Source organism: Anopheles cruzii, chromosome 2 (genome assembly GCF_943734635.1).
Source record: "Anopheles cruzii chromosome 2, idAnoCruzAS_RS32_06, whole genome shotgun sequence".
In the NCBI taxonomy this organism is placed as follows: domain Eukaryota; kingdom Metazoa; phylum Arthropoda; class Insecta; order Diptera; family Culicidae; genus Anopheles; species Anopheles cruzii.
In genome coordinates this window covers 16,118,407-16,144,617 of record NC_069144.1, presented here as the reverse complement: position 1 = coordinate 16,144,617, position 26,211 = coordinate 16,118,407, and the positions used below count along the sequence as shown (strand labels likewise).

Sequence of the window (26,211 nt, the reverse complement as noted above, 5' to 3'; positions counted from 1 at the left end):
GATGAGAAACGTGCATCCCCGCATCTTGGTTTTTCTGGCATTTCTTGCTTCTTCTGGACAAAGCAGTGCTGCTCTATCTAATCTCGAGGCGCATGCAAAGCCGAAATAATCTCAATTAAATCCGACCCTTCGAAAAGTAAATCGTCATGTCGATAGTGACCCGCCGCAATGAGACGCAATAGAAAGAGGTAAAAAAACAAAGAGGTCAAATTTTATTCCATCAATCTCTCGATCTAATCTCAAACAAACTGAAATGTGCCATTCGTGCGGTCTTCGTGCGTTAGCCCTGTGCGAACGGCGAGTTGGAGTTCGTGGTCAGATGGTAGACACCGGAAACACCACGGCCCCGGTTCGACGGTTCACCGCCCATGTGTGCGTCCGCCCCGCTGGGAGTGCAGCGTCCGGCCAGGATTTCGCCGTGGTCGGCACAGCGCACCGATCGGAATCCGACCGACGTCGAAACGGTTTCGGCGAAGAAGTCGTTCACGCGATTGTGCGCGCAGATACCGGCCACGTCGAGAATGCAACCCGGCTGCGAGCGACCCCCATTCGGGTAGAAGTTAGCGTGGGCCAGAGGCGCGTTGAAGCCCAACAGACCGGCGTTCGTGTAGATGGCCTCGGTGTAGTGGGCATCGTTCGCTGCGAAGAGGTCCCCCTGACCGGCCGAAAACAGCGGGCCGGCCGGATCGAGACCGATGATCGTGTTTAGCTGTCCGTTCTGGTTCTTGCCAGCGTTGGCCGCGACGTGCGCCCCCAGACTGTGCCCGATCAGGTTGATGTTGTCGCGCGACACTCCGGTCGCGGCCACCATCGTGTTGATCATGCGCGAAATGATCTCTCCGACCGCGCCCACTCGGTTGCGGGCCGCGATGTAGTTGATCGTCTGGGAGCCCGCGCCCCAGTCCACGTTAATGATGTTGAACTCCCCGATCCGGATGTAGTGATCCTTGATGCTCCAGTGAAGGCTGGCATCCTCGCCCTCGAGGAACCCGTGGATAAGGAAGCGCGTAGGGTGGGCCGGGTTGAAGTTGCTGTTCGACACGGAGCCCTGGTCGTTCCAGTGGATTACCTGCGGGTGCACCGGGTTCCGGCGGGTGTACATACGAAACACCATGTCCGTCTCGGGGTTGAACAGTGGCTCGACCTCGTCGACGACGGTCGGCACATCGTGCGGGTTCACATTCAGCAGGTGAATCCGTCCCTGGTCGTCGGGAATTAGGGCCCACGGTTTGTCCTCCAGTGGCGCGCCCCAGCCGAAAGCAGCCAGTGCCAACACGCTCAGTACTGCTGTGATTGCTCCCATAATTGCTGACCAACTGAACTGGACCACCGCCTCGCGCTACTCTTTTATGGCACCCCCGGACGGTGATTATCACACCCCCGATAAGGGGTTCTCCTGGCTCCTGGACCGGGGGTTCGTGGGTGACCTGTCGATATCGGCAATCTTTTGCTGCCGCTAATCCCCAAATCGACGACGGAGAATATCTGCTTCTAGAAAGGCGCCGATAGCCCATCGGCGGGGGGGCTGTCGTAAATCGAAAGACAAGCAGGAGTAAGCAGGTCCCGGTGGCTTGACGTCAAACGCGTTGATAAAGTTTACATTGAGGATTTATTAATAACTATTTACACGCCAAGGTGCGTAAGGCTGAGTGTCTCAGTCTAGCCGAGCGAGAAAGGACTGGCGGCACGCGTGGTCAGCGTGAACACGCCCTCGGTGCCGGTCCCGAAGTTGGACGGTTCGCCACCCATCGAACGGCTCGGACCCGGCTGAACGGAGCAGCTTCCGGTGAGAATTTCGTTGTACGAACCGCAGCGCACCGATGTGAAGCCGCCGGACACGATCGACTCGGCCAGGAATTCGTAGGCTCGGCCATGCGCACACGCCCCGGCAATGTCCACCCCACAGCCGGGCTGAGTGCGGCCTCCGTTCGGGTAGAAGGACGCGCCACCGAGCGGCAGATCGAATCCCAGCAGCCCTGCGTTGGTGTGGATCGACTCAACATATTGCGCGTCGTTCAGCGTGATCCGATCGTTGCTGTCGAGCGAAAACAGTGGAAACGCTGGGTCCATGCCGAAGATCGTGTTCAGGCGGCCGAACTGGAAGAAACCCGCATTGCCGGCCGCGTGCGCCCCTAGACTGTGGCCCGCAATGCTGATGCTCCCGAAGTTGATTCCAGTGTTGGCCTGGACGAAGTTGATGAATGACGACACCACGCTTCCGACGGCACTGACGCGGGCCCGGGCAAACGGATAGTTGATGGTCTGCGCACCGACACCCCAATCGACGGTGAAAACATTGAAATCCCCCCGGTCCAGCCAAGCATTCGTCAGCATGGTGTTGACCTCCGAGAAGCCGTCGTTGTTCCAGCCGTGGATGATGAACCGTGTGGGGTGGGCGGCGTTGAAGTTCGAGCTGGACAAACTGGCCGCATTGCCAAGGGCCACCACCTGCGGCGCATTTCGGTTGCTTCTAGTGTACAGCCGGAAGATGGTGTCGGTGGCGGCGGTAAAGTGTGGCTCCGGAGCACTCTCGTCGACGTTGTAGGGGTTGAGGTTGGTCAGATGAAGCCGACCGTTACCGTCCGGGATCAGCGTCCATTGGTCCGGGGCCGGCCCAGACAGTGAGGCACCATGAGCTACGAGAAAAAGCCAACAGTTAAAAGGTCGCCCAACAGCTCATAATCCCTGCCCAGGCCCTGGGACGTACCGATGGCCACGCAGCAAAGTAGCACAGCAGTAGCACTATACTTGAGGTACATCTTGAAGGCGCGGCAAAGTCACGACTGTTTAATCTGACTGACAGCAATCCGTAGTTTCGGGGGGCGTTTTATAGCACCCTCGTTAACGCGCGAAGAATGGGCCCCCCCTTATCACACTCGGATCTCTGATTAGACCTGTGGCGACCGCCTAAACCGAGAGCTTTGGCTACCAACCAAGCCATAAAGGGCCAATAACAATCTGATCCATCTAGCTACCGTTCCCCGGGGAGTCCTTCCCGGGGTGCTGTTAGCGATAAACCGCGAGTCAGGTGTTTATTGATTTATGGTTGGGAATTTTGGAGGCACCTCCTACAGATAGTTCTTTAATGGTTCTGGCCTCGGGTACAAAGGATGCGTACCATGAGATTGAGGCTTCGTGTGGTCGTGTGGGGAACAAGCATCCCTGGGCGACGATCCACAATCAACACGTGCAACAACAAGCCGCAATCGCTGGGTCCCACATGGGGATAAGGATTATCGAGCCTCCCGGTGCTCCTATGGTGTGATGATGATAAGACCACGAACGTTTTACGCACTTCAATGTAACGGATAGGATGTCGAGTGAGTACCGTCCCCGTTGACGTCAGGCGTTCGGATTGTGACGTACGAGATGATAAATCGGTTCCAATCCACCGATAGAGGTCCTCCGATTCGATTCGACACCCCCGGGAAGATATAAAAGGCTTCGCCGTTTGCGCAGGAGACGCGGTTCACCTTCGGCGCACGGTAACACAGGCGATAACAATGAAGACTGCTTTCGTTTGCCTACTGCTACTAACGGTGCAGCTCATTGGAGGTAGTTCTGCAATATCTTATTCTTTCTCATCCATGCGCTTCTAATGGGGATTATTTTTTGACAGCCACAGCCAGCGGTGCTGACAACTGGATGCTGGTGCCGGACGAGTCCGGTCGATTGCGGTTGGTCAACACGAATCCGTACGATTTGCCCGCGCCGGACAACGAGCTGGAACCGCTGTTCAACCCGGAGTCGGATGTGATCTTCCAGCTGTTTACCCGTAGCAATCCGGCCCTCGGCCAGGTGCTCCAGTGGAACAATCCGGCCTCGGTGCAGAATTCCAATTTTAATCCGGCACACCCTACACGCTTCACGATCCACGGATGGAATGGCGGCGGCACGTCCGGGCTGCATGCGAGCATCCGCCAGAACTACCTCGGAGTGGGCGAGTTTAACGTGATCCTGGTGGACTGGGGTGTCGGTGCGCAGACCGTCAACTACATCGCGGCCCGCAACCGGGTGGCCTCAGTCGGTGACATTGTTTCGCGCATGATCAACACGATCGTGACGGCAACCGGTACGTCCCGGGGCAACATCAACGTAATTGGCCACAGTTTGGGTGCGCACGCGGCCGGTAACGCGGGCAAGCTGCAGAACGGTCAGCTGAACACGATCGTAGGTCTCGATCCGGCCGGCCCGCTGTTCTCACTGTCAGACTCGGACATCATGGCACCTTCGGATGCGATCTACACGGAGTCGATCTTCACCAACGCGGGGCTGCTGGGTTTCGATCTGCCGCTGTCCGATGCCAATTTTTTCCCGAACGGAGGCCGCTCGCAGCCGGGCTGTGGAATCGACATTGCCGGCAACTGTGCCCATTCGAGGGCCCACGAGCTGTTCGCTGAGTCCGTCTCGTCCGCTGGGTTCCGCGCGACGCGATGCGCCAGCCACGGGGAGATCATCGCCGGACAGTGCACTAACACCGGTAACGCGGTGATGGGTGGGGAGCCCTCGAACCAGGGCCGTGGCGTGAACGGTATGTTCATCGTGACGACCAATGGCAACTCTCCGTTCGCTCAAGGTTAAGGATTACCCGTGAGGATGTGACCGATGGGACAATTGTTTTGTTATAAAAACGACGACTGCACAATAAATATTGTTTTCAACATTTTAAACAAAGATTTAATGGTTTGTTACCAAAATCCCAAACAGTGTTCAAACTACTTAACTGTTTCTATCTATATTTACGATATCTATACTATTCTTATTTGGGGTTGGCGCGGGATCAACAACTCCGCCCGTAAACACACAGCGTTACAGAAAACAACAGAGACCAAGACCGCTCAGAGGTTGTTGCCGGATAAGTAGAAGAAATAATTCTTGATCTTTAATTATTTCTTCATAGGGCAGCGTTGAACTATTGACGCTCTTTTAAGTGTCCTTCGCAAGTCCTTCACAAAACATAATCTTTAATCAAAAAGAAAAATCTTATCAAGCGGTAATAATGGTTGGAAGATTTGGGAAAAGCCAACCATCGAAGTTATTAGCATCGGATGACTGTTGAAATTTGCTTCCATAAAATAGCGTATCTTTGGGCTGACCACGCAGGTTGTATAAAACGAAGTGTTACTGACTGGCCACCCGACAGTTACGCGTAATATCCGCGCACGTTACGATGATCCGCTCCGCCGTTAGCTTGTTGGTGCTGTCGTTGCTGCTGGTTGCGGCGCACCCAGTGGACAACTCGAACTGGCACCTGGTGCCCGATAGTTCCGGAAGGCTGCATTTGGTCAATACCGACCCGTACAACCTGGCAGAAGGCTCGGAGGATGTGGCGCCTACCTTCATCCCCGAGCAGGACATGATTTACCGTCTGTTCACCCGCGCTAACCCAACCACGCCGCAGATGCTGCAGTTTGGCAATCCGGCCTCCATCGCAGCGTCCAACTTCAACCCGGCGCATCCGACGCGGTTCACCATTCACGGGTGGGGCAGCAACGGAAACGATGGCATGAACACGGGAATCCGCGACCGGTACCTGGCCCTCGGGGACTTCAATGTGATCAGTGCGGACTGGAGTGTCGGTGCGGTCAATCCGAACTACATCGCCTCCCGAAACGCCGTAGGACCGGCCGGAGCAGCCGTGGCATCGTTCATCGGCCAACTGGAGGCGGCCGGGTCGTCACCCGACAACACGTACGTGATCGGATACAGTCTGGGAGCGCATGTGGCCGCTAACGCAGGCAAGGGACAGAACGGTCGCATCAACAGCATTATTGGGCTGGATCCGGCAGGACCACTGTTTTCTCTCGGACAATCGGACGCCCTGTCGCCAGCCGATGGCCGGTACGTGGAAATGATCATGACTAATGCGGGGCTGCTCGGCAACAGCGCACCGATGGGTCAGGCTACGTTCTCCCCGAATGGTGGCCGTTCTCAGCCGGGCTGTGGAGTGGACATTGCAGGAGGATGCGCTCACGACAGGGCTCCGGCTTTCTTTGCCGAGTCCATTGGTAGCAGCACTCCATTCCGGGCGACTCGCTGTGCCGGGATTCATGAAATAGAGGCAGGTAACTGCACGCCCAGTGGACCGGACGCCAATATGGGCGGCGAACCATCGAACTACGGCCGAGGCGTTACTGGCGTGTTCTTCCTCACCACGAACGCTGCTTCTCCTTTTGCAATGGGATAAGTCGCTTGAAACGTCGTGGAAAAGTTAATAAATATACAACAACAATAGCCACGTCTATATGATCTCTTTCTTATAACTTATACTTACCTTTACTTGTTATTGAAAGTTACTATAGTTTTCCTACGAATTTTCACAAACGCGCGATAGACAGTCCGTTTACGGTTAGGATCTTTGATCCTGTCAACTTTAAAGGCCAGTCCACACGTTACGACTTCACTGCTACTTTAGTCTGTGCAACCGCATCGCCGGCGACCAATCGTATCGTGTGGACGGCGAAGTTGCAACGACTTTAGTCGTTGTTGGCAGTCGCCGGCGACCTAGAAAATTAAAGCCGGCGAGCATTAAAGTCGTACGACTTCCATACATCCTTCCAACTTTAGTCTGCGCAGACTAAGGTATCAGTGAAGTCGTAGCGTGTGGACCGAGCTTAAGACCGAGAGTATGTGTGTATACAGTTTACATAACGGCAGACAACTAGTAAAGCTTCATATTTTTGCATCAATTGTAAACATGTCTGTTTTATATCAAAGTGGTACTTTTTATTGCAATGTTCAGAGTCTTGTAGAATATCACGCCTTAGCCTCGTGCAAACGGACTTTGCCCGTTGGTGATCAGATGGTAAACGCCCGATACACCACGGCCAATGTTCGAAGGTTCGCCACCCATACGGGCGTTGGCCCCGGTGGACACGCAGTTGTTGTTCAGGATCTGGTTGTAGTTCGCACAGCGGACCGAGTTGAAGCCACTCTGGGCCGGTCGGACCGATTCGGCGAAGAACTGGTGCGCCCGACTATGCGCACAAGTGCCGGCCAAATCTACGCCACATCCAGGCTGGCTGCGACCTCCGTTCGGGTAGAAGTCGGCTTGCCCGATCGGTTCATCGAACCCGAGCAGCCCTCCGTTGGTGTGGATAACCTCGACGTAGTTAGCATCACCCGGGGCAACCCGATTGCCGGGATCGTTGATGGAGAACAGTGGGAAGGCCGGATCTAGCGCTATGACCGAATTCAAGCGGCCACGCGTCACACGCTTGCCGACAATGCCGGCCGCATGACCACCGAGACTGTGCCCGGCGACGTACACGTTGTTGAACGACATGCCTCCGCTCTGGTTGAGGAAATCGATGAACCGGCCCACCGTGGCACCGACGGCGTTAATGTGGTTGCGGGACGTGACGTAGTTGGGGTTCTGCGCACCGCCGCCCCAATCGACAACGATCACATTCACATCGGCACGATCCAGGTATGCGTTGCGAACAGCCACGTTTATCTCCGATCCGCCATTGTTGTTCCAGCCGTGAATGATGAACCGTGTCTGGCGACCACCATTCCAGTGCTGTCCGAGAGTCCCTGCGTTGCCGGGCATGATCCGGTGGCCCGCATTGCGATTGTTTCGCGTGAACAGCAGGAAGATCGTATCGGCATCGGCATTGAAGAAGGGCTCCGGTTCGTCCAGTTGGCTTCCAAGGTTGAAAGGATCGGTGTTTACCAGGTGCAACCGCCCGTCACCGTCCGGAACGAGCTGCCAGTTTTGCTCGGCTCCTTGCTCTTCGCTGAGCATGTGCTCTTCGCCAACTTCTTCGTTGGGAACGTGTTCTTCTCCAATTTCTTCGCTGGGGAAGTACTGCACTCTGACTCCCTCGTAGGGCATATGCTCTTGTCCCCTTGCATCTTCCTCTACGGGAAGTGCCGTGGCTAGTTACAAGAAAGAACATAATCACATGACCGAAGCGGGAAAATAGGACTCCACGGGATTCCTATGTAACAGCACACTTACCGACCGCCAAGCAAAAGACCAGCACCACCAATAGCTTCATTTTTGGCTCGACTAGTCCTCACCTACTGAACAAAACCAAATACGCGCTTGGAATTTTTATAGGTCTCAGCGTTTATCTAAATCGCTTTACGCCATAATCGCTGCGACCAAAATAAAGCAGATCCAAGGGAGCAACCGAGTTCGTTAATCTAATCGGCATGAGATGAGGAGCCGCCAGAATTTACGTGTGCGATTAACGGCATTATCTACAGCCCACCGTGGTGGTCTGAGGGTTTGTAAATTACCTCGATATCGATCGATTAATTATTCGTTGTCACGCCGCTGACCATGGGTACGATTCTCGATCGATCTCGTGGAAGAAGAAGAAGACATAATCAAAACGAATTTGAAGTTGCGAAGAGGTGAATTGAGGTGAACCCACGCAGAAGGAACGGTCAAGAGTCAAAGAGCCACTTTCTACGAATGGTCACGTATTCGAAATTTAGCTTAACTCCAAAAAGGCAATGTTCCTGGAATGGATTGAGATGGTCAAAATTATTATGTCAAGACAATGTCTCAACTGCGGCGAGATATTTTAGTTATTAGCTATTAGTTATAAGTATGATAAAATGACTCGATGCTACGTGGCATAACATATAATTTAAATAGATTTTAATCGAAAACATGTTCATTTCAATCATTTTGTTACCTTAGAAATAACAAATAGCTGCAATCCCAATGTGGAATATCTCTGTAACTCAATATAACCAAACATTTATGTATAATAAAGATCAAATTTAATTAAAAAAAAAAAAAAAAAAAAACTGCGGCGAGATAGCATCGGTTAGTTTTCATAGCATCGCTCGATTCCTGAGGTCTATCGATCAGCTGTTTGGTCGGGCCATTTTCATAAGACTCCTTGAGCATACAAATGACGTCTGGACTTTTGAGTAGCTAAAGGCAAATGCTTCAATTAAGCAGCAATCCAGGCGTTTTCTGCCACATCGTTTCTGCCACGAGCCTTGGAAACTTGGAAGTTTGTTGGATATCTTATCGGAAGTACTATCCCGAGCTAAGCGAAGAATTTGGCGCACGGTCCCGTGTGGGGTCGAAATCTTCGTCCAGATAAGGAGTCGCTTTAGATAAGCAATTCCCTGGCCCCAAAATAAGTGCGCAAACCCCGTAAATCGTACGATACGGGATAATCTCAAAATTCGCGGTGATACCTATCGGCGTGGGCCAATTACACTTATCAAAACAACAACACTCGGTAGCTGACGTCAGAGATAACAGAGATGATACGGGTCGAGTCAGCTCCATTTTTGTACAAGGAATCAAACCATTCAATCAGCAATTTAAATTCGCTCTAAAAAAGGTTAAGATTTTTGTAATATGGTCCAGCATTCGTAATATTATGTCACACACCGTCAACAAGCGCTGCGGACACGGAACTCGATAGTTTCATAGAATTCAATCAAGTTCCGTATGAAGGAAGCCCACGTGGACCCGATTAAGTACCCTCTTTTGTTTTAATTGTCTTGGCAAACATAGCGCTTGAAGAGGTACTTGAATCGGAGCGGCACTACAAGCTTGCCGGGCCCCTTTAAAAGGTGTTGTGGCAGCGCACTTGCACTACCAATCCGTTCCGTTGGCTTACCATGCAGCGATTACCGTTGCTAGCGCTCGTCAGTGCGTTGCTTGTTGGTGGACACCCAGCGGCGATGGACCTCTGCGGCGATGACCGTCATGTCCTTGTTCCAAGAAATTTCGAAAGTTTCGAATGCTTGACCCAGCGGGAGGTACAGGATCTAAAGCGCAGTGCCACCGTTCGACGGTTCGATGCACAAACCCAAACACACTTCTTGCTTTGGACGCAACAAAAGCCTACGCCGCAGGAGCTGAAGATTGGAGATCTTGGATCGCTCGCCAACTCAACCTTCGACCCACGGAATCCGACGCGGTTCCTCATCCACGGCTGGCTAAGCGATTGGACCTCGGATTCGGTGCACGGACTGGCTTTGGCGTACACGGCCAAGGGAGCGTTCAACGTGATCGGAATCGATTGGTCGGCTGGAGCGTCTTCGCTCGTCTACCTGGCGGCCCGGTTCATGGTGAACGGTGTGGCCGACGCCGTCGCCAGCCAGGTACGGGTGTTGCTCGCCGCAGGGCAGAAGCCATCGCAGATCGTGTTGATCGGCCACAGCCTCGGAGCCCATATTGCCGGACTGACCGGGAAACGGTTCCGTAACGAGCTGGAGTTGGCAGCGGTTATCGCGCTTGATCCGGCTGGCCCGCTGTTCTTCACCGATCAGCCCGAAGAGCGCGTCGATCGGTCCGATGCCCGTTACGTGGAAGTTATTCACACCAACACGGAGCTGCTTGGTCATCCTGAAGCGTTGGGACAGGCCGACTTCTACCCCAATGGGGGTAGCGTCCAACCTGGTTGCTCGACTACGAGGTGCAGCCATAAACGTGCGGTCGACTACTTCCGGAAATCGTTGGAAAGTGCGAAGCCACTGTACGTGGCCCGGCGCTGCGAGACGAACCTGGTGAGTGCTGCGTGTGCTGGCACCGTGGGCATTATGGGAGGTGATCTGGTCGATCGGTTCAAGCTAAAGAACCAGGGTCTGTTCTTCCTTACGATTGGAGACGGCGGCGGCGGCGGTAATGTTGACGATCAATAAAAGAGTCAGATCTTGGGTCAAGTAATGTTTTACTAGCTAACTATTAGTTAAGATCCTAGTTAAGAATGAGTTCCTATCACTTCGTTAGCATCCCTCCGCAAACGGGAATGCGTTGGCTGTCTGCATAAAGAAAATACCTTCCGGTGCACCGGCCGCGTTCGGTGGTTCTCCGCCCATCCGCGCGCTGACGCCGGTTGGGTTGCACTGCCCGTCGCGAATGTTCTGGAACGACTGACACTGCTGCCCGACGAAGCCGTGGCGCGACAGGATCGATTCGACGTAGAAGTGGACGGCTCGTCCATGAGCACATCCGCCACCGACATCGGCCCCGCAGCCAGGCTGAATGCGGCCCAGATTCGGGTAGAAGTCGGCATGGCCGATCGGATCCAGGAATCCCAGCACGCCCCCGTTAGTGTGAATGATTTCAACGTAGCGGGCATCGGTGTCCATGATGCGGTCCGGTGCGTTACCGGCAAAAAACGGAAGCGCTGGATCGAGCCCAATGATCGTGCCCAGAAGTCCCGACTGCCACTTGCCGACATTGCCGGCCACGTGCGCACCCAGACTGTGGCCAACAACGACCAGATCGTTCTTGCGCAGCCCAGCATATCGCTCCAGGTAGTCCAGCATGTTCGAAGCCGCCGCACCAACCGCGTACACGAGCTGGCGCGAGTTTGGGTAAAACTCGTCGAGCGCCCCCACGCTCCAGTCGACGAAGATTACGTTGAAGTTCCCGACGAAGAACAGGGCCGACCGCACCAACCGATTGATCTCGGAGTTTGGCGTCCCGAACCATCCGTGGATAACCATTCGCGTAGGATTAGAGCTGTTAAAGTGCGAGGCCTGGATCGAGCCGATGTCACCGTTGCGCAACACATCCGGAGTTTCCGCGTTCGCCGGAGTGTAGAGCAGGAATCGGACGTCACGTTCGGGCTCGAAATCGCGCCGTGACGGTCGTTCATCATCGAGCTGGTAAGGATTCCGGTAGGACACCAGGCGCATGTTTCCGTTCTCGTCCACCCCAATATCCCATTCGTGCGTATCAACGCTATCCTGTGGTGCCGGGCTGCCGAAAGCTGTAAGAAATGAGGGCCACAATATAAGTACCACAGGCCACCAGACTCTCGGGAGTCCGAAAATGAATTACCAAGCCCGACGAACAATACACTAAGAAACACTAGAGCGACTCGCATCGTGACGGACAAATGACAGAGCAGATTCGTTGCGAATGGGGTTTTATAGGGGATTGCCCATTTTTACAATGGACCAGCCCAGCAGGCCAACCTGATAGCACACCTAGCCGTGACTTCCGCTTGTCTGGCCGGGCATTGTGATAAGATTTGCGTCGTCCGGTTAAAATACCTCATTTGTGACGTCACACCAGAAACGATTCGTCTGGACACACCTAATCTGCACGTTACCTTGGCTGTGTTATTGATTTTCGGGTATTACCGTCAACGTCATCGATCTGTGTACAGCGGACTTCACTTGTAATTAGTAGCCGTACCGTATCTAGTGGCGGGTATTTTTAGCCGACAAATCCGGAATTCTGGTGGCGATTCGTTTGAGCACATGACGGGACAGATTTTCTGGCTACTTTCCAGACGATGTTTTAATTACCACACGCATGACACGCAAACTGCGCGTTGACCTAGAGATGGAATAGTGGGTTAGGAGCTAGGAGGATCATCCAATTGGATCCTGTTTAGTATGTTTATTTAAAAGTAATACGAAGGAGAGTTTTAAGAAGCCTGTCCAATTGTATGTGCAAACTTCCACCGGCTAATGAACATAGCCCATCGCGTACGGTGCCTCGGAGAGTGTTTCGACGGTGTAGACGCCAGCGGTCACGTTTTTCTGCCGATACTCGCCCCCCATCAGGGCCTGTTGCTTGATGTTGTAGCACGACCGTGACTTAATCTCCGCGTAGTCGTAGCAACTGACGCCCCAGAACCCCTTCGTGGTGTTCGTGAGCGACTCGATAAAGTACTCGATCGATCGGCCGTGGCTGCACACGTCCGTCTTGCAACCCGGCTGCTTCCGGCCGTAGTTCATGTAGAAGTCCACGTGCCCCAGTGGGGCCGGATAACCCGAGAGCTGTGTGTTGCTGTGAACGACCTCCACGTACGCCGCGTCATCCGTGCTGAGCCTGCTTTCCGGTTCGTCCTGGAAGAAGTTGATCGACGCCGGATCGAGACCGTAGATCACTTGCAGCATCACCTGGGAGGCTTTGAGCGTGTGACCAGCGTTGCCAGCGATGTGAGCTCCCAAGCTGTGACCGACGAGGTGCAACCTGTCCATATCGGTCATGTTCGAGCGCACCAGTTGATTGACGAGATCGGCCACCACGAGCCCAACGGCGATTGTGTACTGAGCGGCGCGGAAGTATGATTCGCCCGCTCCGGAACCCCAATCGACACCGATCACGTTGTACGCACCGGCCCGCAGGTACGCATCCTTGATGCCCTGGATCACCAGCGACGTGGCGTTGTTGTACCATCCGTGGATGATGATCCTGTGTTCCGACAACAGCCATTTGTTACCGTACCGGAGAACAGTGTAAATATCGCAGCTCTTAAGGCTCACCTGACGGGGTGGCTAGAGTTGTAGAACGAGCGCATCAGTGTGTCCACCGTGTCGATCGCGAAGACGTGTGCATCGGCCGGGTTGAGCGGTGTGTAGAGATGGAACCGAGCATCACGCCGTGCACTGAACGAGGTACCGAACCCAATCCGTACTTCGCTGAGCTCCGTGTCAGCTGCTGGAAGTAGAAAGTGAGTGTTCCTGTCGAGCTCCCCTAGTGAGACCAGCGTACTAACCAAGACCCTCGAGAATGATCACCAATGCGGTCAGAATGGGAAACCCCCAACAGCACTTCGGTAGCATTCTGCGATGGACTGCTTCAATTCCGGTGGGACAAAGTGGTGCCTGGTTGGTGCCCTTAGGTAGACAAGCGTTCCACTTGCAGCAACGGTGACTGGAGCATTAATGGACTGATGCAATTCGTTTTATGTCCGGGGTGCACCAGCGGGAGGTCTTCGTCGACGCACCGCCGAAGAATGGTACGCTTTGTGTTCTGTTCGCTCCGAATAGTGCATACGCGTAGTGAAAAGTATTGTAACACTTTAGTCGGGATTTCCGAGCTACTCAGTCCCAGTTTGACGGGCTGGCATTAATACGGGCGAAGCTCACGCAAGAGGGTGGCTATTCACACATTCCGGCGTGCATTTCAAGGTCGAACGTTACGATAGAGGGAAAATAAGTTTCAAAACTTCCGGCTTCCTAACACCCTTACAGGAATCGGCACGTCGCCATCAATCAATAAGCAATAAACGATAAGGTAAACTTGAGGCGCACCACTTGAGCATACTTTTATCGGCATCTGTAAAGTGGAAGTGATTCAACGATAATCCTATTGGGTTATGTGAATCGATTCACACATCGCTCGATTGAATCACACACTTGTCGATCAAAACTGGGTCACACTTTCGGTTTCGACAAACGGTTCTACACTCGCTTCTTGAGGGGGATATGAACGGCGGGTGCATCTGCCAACAAATGCCAGGTCGCGACGTGTGAACGCACTCCACCTGCAATTTGTCGATACCCGTTTGTCGACTATATTGTGTTTTTATGCAAATGATCCTCGCGGTTATCACAATCACAAACGCTACACCTTGGCTGAGAGACTCACAAAACCCCCCGAACAAACCTCGACCGACGGCGCTACACCAGATACTGTCCGCTAGTCGCGAGGTCGCGGTTCGCTAGCTCGCGGGTTGCCAAAAAGTCGCCACATGTCGCCGGCAAGTCTTTGGCGCTTTCGCCCAACCTACCCTGCGGCGATAACCGGTGGCTGGTACTCTGGTCCCCCCCAGACGCCCAAGACGCTAAACACACAACGCTTTCGTTGGCGACAAACTTTGGCGGAAGTAAAAACGCGTGTTGGATCTCCGCCCAAAAACACCTTTCGCCGGGAGGGAGATCGGTTAAAAAACTGGATTCGGACGAAGTTTTGGATGGCCACAAAAAATTCCCCAACCGATCCGCGCGCACGTACGCGTCACAATTGTTGGCAACAATGGTCTCTGTGATCGAGTCGCTTCATCAAAAAGTGAACTGATGATCGTCGTTGGTGTGTGTGTCCCCGCGACATATGATTAAACCCCCGGGGTGGCGACATGCGATCAGGCAAACTACAAGCGATCTAATCGGTGCTGAACACGTGCAATGCTCAGCCGGCAAGCCGTTCAACCGTCCGGTTCTAATTTCCGGCTTGCAACCGCAACGCATCACAACCGAACAACCGCCGTGCTGGTGCTGCTGCTGCGATTCCCAGCTGATCCGAAAAAGTATGGCCCAAAACAGCTTGTCCTAATGATGTCACGTTGTTCACGCATCTTGCTTTCGCTCGTCGACAGTTCAGCTAATAGACCACACACTCGCGGTGCGCCACTCTTGCCCCGAGGCGTGAGACTTCTGATTGAGTTTCGAGCGTCAGCTCATGAATAGTAAATTGTTCGCGAACGTCCCATGCATGCACTCTGGAGTACTCCGAAGCACTCTTTATTGCTTGATAGGCCTCTTACCGTGCTAAATTATAAGCGAACCGGTCCAATCCGGTGTGTACGATCTTTTGGAGGTCCAGAGTTTTGGTACGGGAGTGTTCGAATTCTAATAGGATTCTGGGTCTACTACTGGGCTTTAAGGGCAACACAAGGATTCCTTGATCCTAGGATCTGCTGTATGCACCGTATGGCAAATTCTTCAATCATGCACATCGTGCTATGCGGTGCTTAAATCGGATGTACGCTCGGAGGTCCCCCTCCCCGGGGTCCGGTGGGTAGTAAAGATATGCGTTTCATTACCGCTAATGCACCGAGTTAAATTGCACTTTGCATAGCTCAAACCGACACTATTCCGGCCGTGTGGCGATCAAGTCTCGGCAGGGAATCTGGGCGGAGGCGAAGACTCCCAGGGCAGGGCCTTGAAGGTCCCCTTGAGGTGGAACACATGTGTTTCTGATTCCCATGACGCTAGGACGGCCGGTTCACTGTAGTATTGCAGTGGCGCGAGATGGAGCGTATCAGACGCTCTATGTTTCTATGTTACAGAGAAAAGGTATCAACATCACTAAAAAATGTTTCTCTATTATTAATACATAGTAACAGTTGTCGGAATGTTATTCTATCCCGATCGGATTGCACTAAACTCTTCGAAGCATGGCATTTAAATAAATAATTGTTGCGAAATATGTGAGATTAGGTGATGTGATGTGAGATGCGATTTTTATTTTCCAGAAAACGGCCTGCGGTGGGGATTGGTCCCCCGCTGTCCAGGCCCACCGCGATCGCAAACCGGTCAGTCGGTGTCGCGTGTCGGTCAGTCAGTGTGCAGAAACCAACACGATCAGTGTTGCCGATTGTCGGTGCTACCATCAAAGCTGTGCTGCTGCTGTTTAGCGCGATAATTTTTTGTGACCATTTGCAGCCGAAAGGCTACATAACGGGTTATGGTGCTGGTGCTGCTGCTGGGCAACGCTATTCCATAATCCGCGTCCGCGGTGAAGCTCCTCTGCTGGTTCTGCGCGATTGAAGAGGACTTTGCCCGCCAAACGTTTTCGTGTTTTGTTTGTACTTCTGGTGTTGAATATCGGTAAACATGGCCACCGAAAGATCATCTACCAAAGCGGCACTAAAGCAGGTGAGCGTTCACGCTAATCGCGGGTTGAAGTGAGTGACTGCAACGTGATCGTGGAAATATGCTCGACGATTATTGATAGACGACCGCAAACTTTCAATAAAATGGCCCCGGGGCCTGAGTGACGCAGATCTGCTCAAATGAGACGTTCATTGTTGCCTACTTAATACCCATTTGGTAGGGGCTCTCTATCGGCGCTCTAGAGTTGCCAAGTGGCCTCGCTCGTTAGGCAGTGCGAATAGTTTCAGATTCGAGATTTAGGATGGGAATTCGATGATCATTATGCAGTCGTTAATCGAGGCTTCCTACTCACGGCGACTCCTTTTTCATTTGACTCCAGACGCTACTGTCTCTGTCGGTTTCGCTATCGTACTACTGCATCGGGCTGGTCCGGGGATACTCCGCACCGGCGGTACCGTCAATGCAGGACACCGTGCCCGAGCTGCTGCCCACGAAGAATATTGCGTCCTGGGTCAGCTCGATACCACCGTTCGGGGCGTTCTTCGGCAGTCTGGTGGCGTTTCCGTTGATGCACCGAATCGGCCGCAAGTACACGGTGCTAATCGCTTCACCGCTGTGGGCCACGTCCTGGGTGCTGGTGGCCACCGCCACCGACTGGCACGTGCTCTTTGCGGCCCGCATGATGATGGGCTTTGCCGCGGGCCTGTCGCTGCCGGCGGCCCAGGTGTACGTGACGGAGTGCAGCGATCCGAAGATACGCGGCGTCATCGGGTCGCTACCGGCCTTGGCCATGTCGTTCGGCATTCTGGTGATGTACGTCATGGGCAAGTTCTTCGAGTGGCGGCAGCTGGCGTGGATCTGTTGCGGGATGTCGTGCTGTCTGTTCCTGGCCGTGGCCTGCTTTCCCCAGAGCCCGGTGTGGCTCAACACTAGGAAGCGCTACGAAAAAGCGCACACCTCAGCCAAGTGGCTTCACCTGGAGGGATTCTCGTTCGATCCAAAAGCCGCCATCGGCCAGGGGGTGATGTCTGCGTCGGCGAAGACCCAGGACCAGGAACATGGCCACCCACTGGCAGTGCCTCCGAAGCCGTACTCGCGCGAAGCACTGCTACGGAGAGAGATTCTGATCCCGCTAGGCATCGGCCTGACGCTACTGTCGATCCAACAAATGAGTGGCATCGACGCGGTCATCTTTTTCACGGTGGAAATCTTTCGCGCGGCCGGAACCTCCCTGGATAGCCATCTGGCGACGATCATCGTGGGCACGGTGCAGGTGCTAAGCAATCTGAGTGCCCTGTTCGTGGTGGACCGATGCGGGCGCAAACCGCTACTGATCCTGTCCGGTGTCATCATGTGTCTCGCCATGGCCTCCATGGGGGTCGCTTTTCACCTGAACTCGGCCGGTAACACGGACTTTGGCTACCTGCCGGTCGCGAGCTTAATCGTGTTCATGATCGGCTTCTCGATCGGTTTCGGAAGCATTCCGTTTCTGCTAATGGGCGAGCTGTTCCCGACGGCACAGCGTAGCCTGCTGAGCTCGCTGGCCGGATCGTTCAATTTGGCCATGATGTTCACCGTCATCAAAACGTACCATCCACTGGAAGAGGTAAGTAACCATGGGGAACGGAGATCACTTGCAGGGGAGGCCTCAGTTCAGTAACCAGTTTGTAACCATTTTATTGGGGAACGCACACAGCTGATCACCACCTCGGGGACGTTCCTGATGTACAGTGTGCTGTGTGCGCTCGGGGTCGTATTTGTCATCACCTGCGTGCCGGAAACGAAGGGGCGAGAGCTCGAGAGCATACAGAAGCTGTTCGAGCGAAAACCAAAGACACCCACAGACGTCGAGCGGAGCGGCAAGCGTGGCCACGACAACCCGGCCATCACAGTGGCCGACGAGCGGGACGACACGAGGCTATAGGCGAGACGATCATCACGTTATTTAGTTTAAGAATAAACCACCATCTCACCATTTATAGTCAACTCACTGATACACTGATTAGCGTTTATTGCACATCAAAACTAAAATGACGCGCCGTGGCGCGGGATATTGTAAAACATTAAGGACACGTCGTTGCCGTCTGGTCCGCCCCCCCAAACCGGGAATGGCACCAGAACAGTACGTTGGAAAATGAGAGATTAAAAGCATCCAAACAAAATGAAATCTAATCTGACAAAACAAGGACATTATATCGACTAGGCGGTAGCCTATTGGACGAGGAAGTAGTAGTAGTTTTTGAAGATCATCGGTGCGGTTTCGTCCGAGATAAAGTTACGGTCGGGGCGCTTCGAGCCGTACGGATTGACGGTCGGCCCTTGGATGATCTGCAGCGGGCGCACCGATTCTTGGACGAGCCGCTGCAGATCGAGCGGAGACTCGAGCTCGGTGTACGAGGTCACCACGATCGGACAGCCGGCCCCGGTGGCATCACGGATGGTACGGGGCCACGAGTCGACGCCCGCGTAGCCGGTGGTACGGTGCAGGCCGGGATTGAAGAAACAGATCAGATCCGGGGCCCGGTAGCGCTGCGGCGAGCTGCGGTACTCGTGGTACATCATGCGACTCTGGAAATCGAACGCTACCACGCGACACTTCAGCCGACAGGTGCGACACATTCTGAGAGCAAATAGAAAGAAACCCGGCATTAGCGAGGTGGTGCGCACTCGATGGCGGTGGACTCCGGACTTTCCGCAGACCGGGTTCCGGTTCGGCTCCTTGTTCTGGGGCTTTGGCCGCTCCTGACCGTTCCGGGACTTACCTTGCTCCATCCCAACACGGGCGACCGTTACAGTACGGGCGAATCCTACCTGTGCCTATCTGCTATGCTCGACTGATTTAGCCATATCCGTGCGTGCTAGAAAAGGAGCTTAGATTAGCCACGTGTAGCCACGTGTGTAGTAGAGTGGATGAACGAAGGTGCATATCTGTGTACTGGACGGGGAAGTGTACGGTTGAAAAGGACGGATGGATGGATGGCATCTTAACGGATGTGATGAATAATTTGCTTCGGAACCCATCTTCCATTGTTATCTACTCTTTCGCCAATTCGGATGCATCTCTAAATACTGCTCGGTGTTAGGTGATTTAGGAATAAAGCCCTGATTTAATTGAAACCTCACAAACGTAAGATGTGCTAAAAATGATGCCGAAAACTGGTGTGGTCAGGAATTTGGTAACTGTGCGCTGATGATGATTAGTGTGTGAACGGCGAACTTACTGGTGACGAAGTAGAAAAAGGCCTGTATTATGCTTACTCTCTAACCACACACATAGACTCGCTCTCGGAGGCACACGCTTGTGCTTAATTCGTTTTGTTATGCACGAAAACAATTAAAACTAATAGTAGGTACTCTTGGAACTCAGAAACATATTACTGACACGTATCGACTCGAAGTCACGGCCGAGGCTCGGTGGTCGAGCTTGCGCCCTGTACCACAGATCAGGCGGAGAAGTTCAGTTAGCACATATGCATGGAGGGACTCTGGAGGAAAGTAAGTACACGAGTTACATACAACAAGGTGGTTATCACGTCGTAAACACAGCTACTACTCATCCCATACCGTACGCTTGGGGTTTGGGCGACAAAGTTGGAGACGCCGTGGAAGTAGGGGTCCCAGCGTAACCATGGTTCGAAATCTACGCATGCAAAGAATCTGGCGTAAAGATTGGAAGACTCTTCTGGTTGCTCGACTTGAGAACGATTCAGTGAAGTAAATTATCGATCACAATCGTGAAGGAAGACCAAAACACCTGGAGACCCGTTAATGTCTGCATTAGACAGACCAACCGTCGCGGGGTTCTCCGAGGATGTCGAGGTCGAATGTGGGATGATAAAGGAATGCAGATGGTAGTGCAGCGGTGTGACCGCGACGGGTGGCTACACCGCTACCGTTACACAGTTAAAGGACACAAATTCGGGGAAGTACGCAGGACATCCGTTCGTGCATCTGTCGGGCAGTGGCGGGATTGGCGCGTACCTGATGCGGCTGATGACGTCGATGGGCAGATTCTCCACGTTCAGCTCGGGACCGATAAACACCACCCGCAGCACGGCGACCTCCGGTACGAGGTGAAGGAAGAACGCTTCCCACTTGTCCAGAGTGTCACCTTCGAACTGCAGCTCGGCTCCGACGAGATGGATCGTGAATGTGGTCCCCAGTGGGCGGCCGGCACGCTGGATGGCGTGGAGGGCCGTCAGCGGTGCCGTCGCTATCTGGGACAGCACCGCGTAGACACACTCGTCGCGCAGAGCTGCGAAGCGAAAGGTAGCGCGTTTCAGTCTGACCCGGATCTGACGGGGACAGTGGAGGCCCCAGTGTCTTACCGGCTGAGTTCTTGTACAGCTGTTTGATGGTTTCGTCAATGTTCAGCGGTAGGGGTGATGCTTTAGTCAGGATACGGGCCGGCATGGGGGGTTCGATGCGTCCGAGAATCCGCTGCCGTAGGATGAGCTTCTGGAAGAGGAGGTACGCCTTACACCAGCGGTCGTGCGAGCTCGGTAGGTGCACCGGATGTGCCGCACAGTACGACACCTGCCGGCAGTCGCGACACTCCGTCAGACGCTCCTGCCGCCATTCGCGGCAATCCGGCGCGAGGCAGATGCGTGGAAACAGCACAATCTCGCGCTCGAACGCCTGGAGCGGTCGTCGGGCCATCAGCTCCACTTGGTTGAGCGTGTGCACGCGCAGGGTGCGGTACTCCAGGGCGTTAAGTCCCACGGCCGGCTGATAGATGTGACCTCCTGTGCGGGGTTAGAATATTTATTTATGCATGAATGGATGAAAGGCATTCAAACTATCTTGGACCTAAATATCTGAAGAATGTGTAGCGTGTAGGTTGGACAGTGCTCGCTGTATCGTGTTGCGTCAAGGACATCTTAAGTATCCAGGTCCAAGAGCGAGTTAAAGTATAGAAATACTAAAGGAGTTTCAATGTGGTTGACTGACTTTCTGACTTCAGGGTCAAGTTCTAGTGTGTCGGGAACTCAGTGAGCTATCGTCCAAGCATCGTGAGCTGCGTCCAAGTCGGAATGCAGCCTACGACTGAAAAAATTGGTATGCGTCTCGCTAGCAATCGTGGCTGCTTCTTACCTCTTTGGGCGGCGATTTCGCAGAGAATCGCGCACAGATCTCGATGCCCTGACTGGTCTGTTTGGCGGTGTTCCTCGCCACAGTACGGCACCATCATGCACCGCTCGCAGTGGAAGAACGTCTTGAGCGGATTCTTGCAAACCTACGCAGCGGCGGAAAGCGAGACCACATCAGACCTCGACATCCGGCATCAGAGATGCAACAGCGGCCGCTTACCTGACAGATGGTAGCGATGAAAACCGGACGGGGCATAAACTTGTACTCGATCGTGTCCTCCTCTTCCTCGTCGAGCAGGTCTTCCTCGTCCTCCTCGGTCGTGTCGGTACCGGGTGGTAGCGTCTTCGGCAGTATCTTCGCCATCGCCGCGGTCGCATTGAGTGCGGCCAACTGCTTCTCGACGTTGAACTTCACGTTCACCTCCTGCAACGTGGGCAGGAGCATGCGGAGTGCGTCTTTGGTGAAGAACGACCCCAAGGGATTTCCCTCGAGATCCTGCTCGGTATCCTGCTCGGCATTGTGGGAGGATGTGGCTCCGTTGGTCTCGGCCAATGGGGCCCGACCATCCGTGCAGGATGTGGAGTGACCGTTCTCGACGGACTCTGGGCTACGCTGGCTCGACTGCAGGATACGCAATATGCGCTCGAGGCCTAGTTTCGGTCTCTGCTTGGCGCCGTTCAACTCTTCGTGGTCCGACGTTCCGTCAGCGAAAGGGTAAGCGGTCGGCTCGGCAAGTGTCGCCGTGGCCGATGATGATGATGGGAAGAGGGCCGAAAACAGTGAAGATGGCGAAGCGTTGGATGATTGAAGGGCGGTGGATTGGGAATTGGGGGCGCTACTACTACTGGGGCTGGTGCTGCTGCTGGAGGAGTCGCCAGCGGTGGAACGGGTCCGCTTGGAGCGCGGATAGGACAGCAGCACGTCCGCGATGGTCGATATAATGTCCATGTTTTTCTTAAATGCCTCGGTTCTACTTAGCTCCGCTGCCGCCGGCGACCTGCAATCAGACTGAATTGTTGTCAAATGGTTACTCGGCGCGGTTTGGTTGGGGGTCGTTACCGTCGAGGCCTTGCCGCCCGGCTGCTTGATGGGGGTCTTCATCTTGGCCGCGCTCTTGCTGTGCACATCCGGCTTCGGCGGCACTTCCGGCTTCTTCGGGGTCTGGGGTTTCGGTTTACCGTTAGCGGCAGCCCCGGCAGCAGCAGCGGCCGCACTCGACGCAGCACCACCGGCGGCACCGGGCTTCTTGGCACCGTCCGGGGTCACCTCATCGTTTAGCCGGGCTGCGGCCGCAGCCGAATCTACGTGGTCGTTGGCGGCGGCAGAGGCAGGCGGTGGAGTGACAGGAACGGTGGCGGAAGCGGGCGCTGACACGGGAGAACTGGGGGCTTGGGTGGTCGGTGCAGTTGCAGCCGCTGGCTGGACCTGGACTTTGGCGGGCAGCTTATCCTTTTCGACCGACGGAGACTTCTTCTTCAGGAACTCGGGCTTCGGCGGGGGTTCGGGTTTTTTGGAGACGGGTGGTGTGCTCGGTTTGGGCGCGGGACGCGAGGCTGGGGCCGTCTTCGGTGGAGACGGCGCCTTGGCAGTGGGCGGGGCCTTGGGCGGAGACGGCGTCTTGGGCGATTGAGATTGTGGAGTCTTTTCCGGGCTCTTTCGCTGGGTCTGCGGGGCCTTTCCGCTGGTGGCGGTGGTGGTGGTGTTAGGGGCGATGGCTTCGGCTGGTTGCGGTGGCGTTGTGGGTGTCGTTGTGGATGTCATTGTGGGCGTCGTCGGTGTCTGTTGTTTACCGTTCGCCGGCTTCCCCGGTTGGGCAGCCTTCGGTTCAGTAGGACCCTTCATCACGGCCACGGCTGGAGTTGGCTGGAGTTCCTGCGATTTTGCCTGGGCCACTGCTGCCACTAGTTCAGCAGAGGAGGCAAAATCGCCGCTTTGGCCGTTTTTTGGCCCGGTTGCCTTGCTGGTGCCGTTCTTTTCGTCCTCCGAGACGCTATTCTTCGGGGTCCGTTTATTCCGTTTACTGTTTTTCCCATCCTGCTTCGGTGGCGACAGCTTGTCCTGTTGTTGCGGCTGCGACGCCTGAGTGGCTGGCGTCGATCCGTTCTGATTTTTCGGTTGGTCGTTCGCTTTCCTCTTGGCTTCCTCTTCTGCCGCCTGTTTTTTGGCCTTTTCCGTTTCCTGTTTCAGTTTCTCTTCTGCCGCCTGTTTTTTGGCCTTTTCCGTTTCCTGTTTAAGTTTCTCTTCCGCTTCCTTTTTCGACTTTTCCTCGGCCTCTCGCTTGGCCTTTTCCACTGCGTCTTTCTTTGACTTTTCCTCAGCTTCCTTCTTTGCTTTGTCCGCCACTTCTTTCTTTGCCTTCTCGTCCGCTTCTTTTTTCGCTTTCTCTTCTGCTTCTTTCTTGGCCTTTTCTGCGGTCTCTGTTTTCGCCTTCTCTTCCGCTTCCTTTTTGGCTTTTTCTGCTGCTTCTTTCTTTGCTTTTTCTTCTGCTTCTTTCTTGTGGAAGCTATAGGTGAAAAAAAATCCTCAAGACGAACTACCCGAATGAATAACCCAGAAAGCAATCTCGCAACGTCCGCCCTAAGGTGCTCGGCGGTCAAAAGACGAACAGGCAAGAAACCGCGTGTTTACATTCACGCCGTGTTTAATCAAGAATTTCAAATGGCTTCGACCGTGATACACGTATTTCGGTATTTTGAAACGTACAATAGACGATTAGAGCGATTTGACTCACTTTCGGAAGAATGTCGCAGAGCGTCGAGGTGTAAATTGAAGAGCAAAACAGGAGTTGATGGCACATTGGGGCGAGCGTGGCACCTAAACAGTTAACTGACACATGGGCGCACTTAAGAATTAAATTTTCCACTCTAGAACCTCAGACGGACCTGATGGTTAGAACTGGTGAAAGGCAAACTGTACACCCAGAAACCAAAAGAAGAAGAGAGTGAAGGCTTATATTTATAGACCGAAATGTACGCTTCTAACGTGAAACGCTCTTCCGCGCGCGGCACTGTATTGTCTCCCGGTTCCCGAAACACCCCTCGCAATAATCGCACACTTTATTTCATCACTAACTATATTAAACCATTCTGAGCCGTTGCTCGCCAGAGTCTGATTTGATGTCCTGTTGCACCAGGAACAGTGCTGGAGAATTTATGTAGACTGAAAAAAGTTAATTATGTGCAACAGTCTTGACGGTGGTTTTAGATTTTTTATGGCTATGTTAATGGGTGCACAGTTCAAACCAACGACAAAAATCACACTCAAACTCTGATGTCAGAGAGCGACCCAGCATCAAACCGGCACCGGGGGAACTCGCTACACCGATCGTAAATGTCGCGCAGACCGTTAGCAAGCAAGACACCAGAAGCAAATTAGAGGAAAAAGGTGTTCCAAAAAGAGAAAACGCTCTTCGCCTAACGGGACAGCATGAATGTGGAAGGCAAACGAAGGAAAACAACATGCAAAAGAAACTTAGAAGAAATCCCGAGAGGGAGCATCAAACAGGGCGACAAGCCGGATGGCGGCTGTGCAGAGCCGAACTGCTTGCGAGGCCGACCTGCTGAGTGCGAGACACAGCTCTAACGACAAAATTTTCACAGTTTCAACAAAAATGCTATTATTATCTTCTCCCACTGCTTTCCACCAGGGCCCTATAACATAGCCGGGGTCTCTCGTTCACCGTATCGCGACGGAGACTACGACGTTTTCCATTCCGCATGAACCGGCATTCACCGGGGATTTGTGGCGGTCGGTAAGAACTCGGCCAGCGAATAAGAATGTTCTGCCGTCAATACAGGTTAGCTTACTGTATCGTGCAATTGTATAAATCTTTTCTGTTCGTTGTGCTGCGCAATATTGAAATGAGCTGAGCGTAAGCCAGCCGACGGGATCTGAGCCAACAGAAAATGAAAATTATCTATGCACTTGAAGCTGATTTCCCACACGGTCGCCTGAAATACTAGATTCAATATCTGAGCTTTTATAAAGCATAGGTTTGAAACCGTTTCGAAAAATATATCTATAAGAAAGCCGCTATAAATTAAAATTGAAAACAGAAATCAAGAAAATCGCTTAGTCTACCAAACGACGACCGAATGCCGATCTGCGCAGCATTACGCAATCGGGTCGGAAGAAATGAGTAAATGGATCTCTGCTGACAGGCGAAAATTCTCTGCTGACCACGCTTCGCATGCTTTAGGCATACTACACGCAAGATCGTTCACTATGTCTCTAATCTAAGGCGCATGTGAAAGCCACTGAAACCGATCACGGATCACTGATCATAATGGCAACGCACTACGTTTGAAACCATGAACCGTGCTTTATCACGTTTACCGCAGTTCCACCGTGAGGCACTTCCGCAGAAATGTCCTAATAATGTATGTTGTATAAAGTAATCCATTTCACCTACTTTCGTTCGTTTGTTAATCCTCTGGCTCTGTTCTGTTTCACGTTCTTTTGCCACTCTGCGGCAGGGAGGAGTCTGATTTAAGATCCAATATTAGATTCACTTTTAAAATGGTCCACGAGACTACTTTCGGCACTGCGCAGCGTGTAATTCCGTAACGGTGGTTCAGCTAGGACTGAAAACGAACAACGACGGTCGGAGTGAAGCTAGGCAAATTTTCGACCAACGTACACGTTCGTTCTGGCGTGAGATGATCGTTGCGTAGCTATCGGGAAAAACGGGAAAATGGGGAGAAGAGAGCCTCACATTCCTAGCGGCCGTTTCCGCGAGAGCGAGAGACAGACTGGGGTCTCTGGGAGCGCTGAAAATACCACCCAAGAGATGATCGGAAGGCGAGTACGAAATGGAACCAGCGATCGCGCATA

At 53.5% G+C, this 26,211-nt stretch overlaps 11 protein-coding genes across 11 annotated transcripts; 4 read left to right on the top strand and 7 right to left on the bottom strand.

The window, feature by feature from the left end:
- Positions 1-280: 280 nt before the first annotated feature.
- Positions 281-1,303, bottom strand: LOC128278544 (pancreatic triacylglycerol lipase-like). The gene has a single exon (XM_053017273.1). The coding sequence runs from the start codon at positions 1,301-1,303 to the stop codon at positions 281-283; it is 1,023 nt and encodes a 340-aa protein (XP_052873233.1).
- Positions 1,304-1,659: 356 nt separating this feature from the next.
- Positions 1,660-2,759, bottom strand: LOC128277344 (pancreatic triacylglycerol lipase-like). Its single transcript, XM_053015792.1, has 2 exons — positions 2,708-2,759; positions 1,660-2,636 (listed from the first exon to the last, which is right to left on the bottom strand). The coding sequence occupies exons 1-2, from the start codon at positions 2,757-2,759 to the stop codon at positions 1,660-1,662; spliced, it is 1,029 nt and encodes a 342-aa protein (XP_052871752.1).
- Positions 2,760-3,313: 554 nt separating this feature from the next.
- Positions 3,314-4,581, top strand: LOC128278543 (pancreatic triacylglycerol lipase-like). Its single transcript, XM_053017272.1, has 2 exons — positions 3,314-3,320; positions 3,620-4,581. Exons 1-2 carry the CDS (start codon positions 3,314-3,316, stop codon positions 4,579-4,581), a joined length of 969 nt encoding a protein of 322 aa, XP_052873232.1.
- Positions 4,582-5,170: 589 nt separating this feature from the next.
- Positions 5,171-6,187, top strand: LOC128278542 (pancreatic triacylglycerol lipase-like). The gene has a single exon (XM_053017271.1). It carries the CDS (start codon positions 5,171-5,173, stop codon positions 6,185-6,187), a length of 1,017 nt encoding a protein of 338 aa, XP_052873231.1.
- A 576-nt stretch (positions 6,188-6,763) lies between these two features.
- Positions 6,764-8,003, bottom strand: LOC128278541 (phospholipase A1-like). Its single transcript, XM_053017269.1, has 2 exons — positions 7,964-8,003; positions 6,764-7,881 (listed from the first exon to the last, which is right to left on the bottom strand). Exons 1-2 carry the CDS (start codon positions 8,001-8,003, stop codon positions 6,764-6,766), a joined length of 1,158 nt encoding a protein of 385 aa, XP_052873229.1.
- Positions 8,004-9,600: 1,597 nt separating this feature from the next.
- LOC128278540 (lipase member H-like) lies at positions 9,601-10,626 on the top strand. Its single transcript, XM_053017268.1, has one exon. The coding sequence runs from the start codon at positions 9,601-9,603 to the stop codon at positions 10,624-10,626; it is 1,026 nt and encodes a 341-aa protein (XP_052873228.1).
- An 84-nt stretch (positions 10,627-10,710) lies between these two features.
- On the bottom strand, positions 10,711-11,819 carry LOC128278539 (pancreatic lipase-related protein 2-like). The gene is made up of 2 exons (XM_053017267.1): positions 11,774-11,819; positions 10,711-11,702 (listed from the first exon to the last, which is right to left on the bottom strand). The coding sequence occupies exons 1-2, from the start codon at positions 11,817-11,819 to the stop codon at positions 10,711-10,713; spliced, it is 1,038 nt and encodes a 345-aa protein (XP_052873227.1).
- A 589-nt stretch (positions 11,820-12,408) lies between these two features.
- On the bottom strand, positions 12,409-13,512 carry LOC128278537 (pancreatic lipase-related protein 2-like). The gene is made up of 3 exons (XM_053017266.1): positions 13,446-13,512; positions 13,213-13,387; positions 12,409-13,141 (listed from the first exon to the last, which is right to left on the bottom strand). Exons 1-3 carry the CDS (start codon positions 13,510-13,512, stop codon positions 12,409-12,411), a joined length of 975 nt encoding a protein of 324 aa, XP_052873226.1.
- Positions 13,513-16,248: 2,736 nt separating this feature from the next.
- LOC128268378 (facilitated trehalose transporter Tret1-2 homolog) lies at positions 16,249-19,383 on the top strand. Its single transcript, XM_053005446.1, has 3 exons — positions 16,249-16,329; positions 16,667-17,893; positions 17,984-19,383. Exons 1-3 carry the CDS (start codon positions 16,288-16,290, stop codon positions 18,209-18,211), a joined length of 1,497 nt encoding a protein of 498 aa, XP_052861406.1. The 5' UTR covers positions 16,249-16,287; the 3' UTR covers positions 18,212-19,383.
- LOC128268377 (uncharacterized) lies at positions 18,269-22,550 on the bottom strand. Its single transcript, XM_053005445.1, has 6 exons — positions 22,438-22,550; positions 21,598-22,375; positions 21,382-21,523; positions 20,616-21,032; positions 20,269-20,542; positions 18,269-18,907 (listed from the first exon to the last, which is right to left on the bottom strand). The coding sequence occupies exons 2-6, from the start codon at positions 22,324-22,326 to the stop codon at positions 18,499-18,501; spliced, it is 1,971 nt and encodes a 656-aa protein (XP_052861405.1). The 5' UTR covers positions 22,327-22,375; positions 22,438-22,550; the 3' UTR covers positions 18,269-18,498.
- Positions 22,349-23,220, bottom strand: LOC128278536 (uncharacterized). Its single transcript, XM_053017265.1, has 3 exons — positions 22,612-23,220; positions 22,438-22,527; positions 22,349-22,375 (listed from the first exon to the last, which is right to left on the bottom strand). Exons 1-3 carry the CDS (start codon positions 23,218-23,220, stop codon positions 22,349-22,351), a joined length of 726 nt encoding a protein of 241 aa, XP_052873225.1.
- Between the last annotated feature and the right edge of the window lie 2,991 nt (positions 23,221-26,211).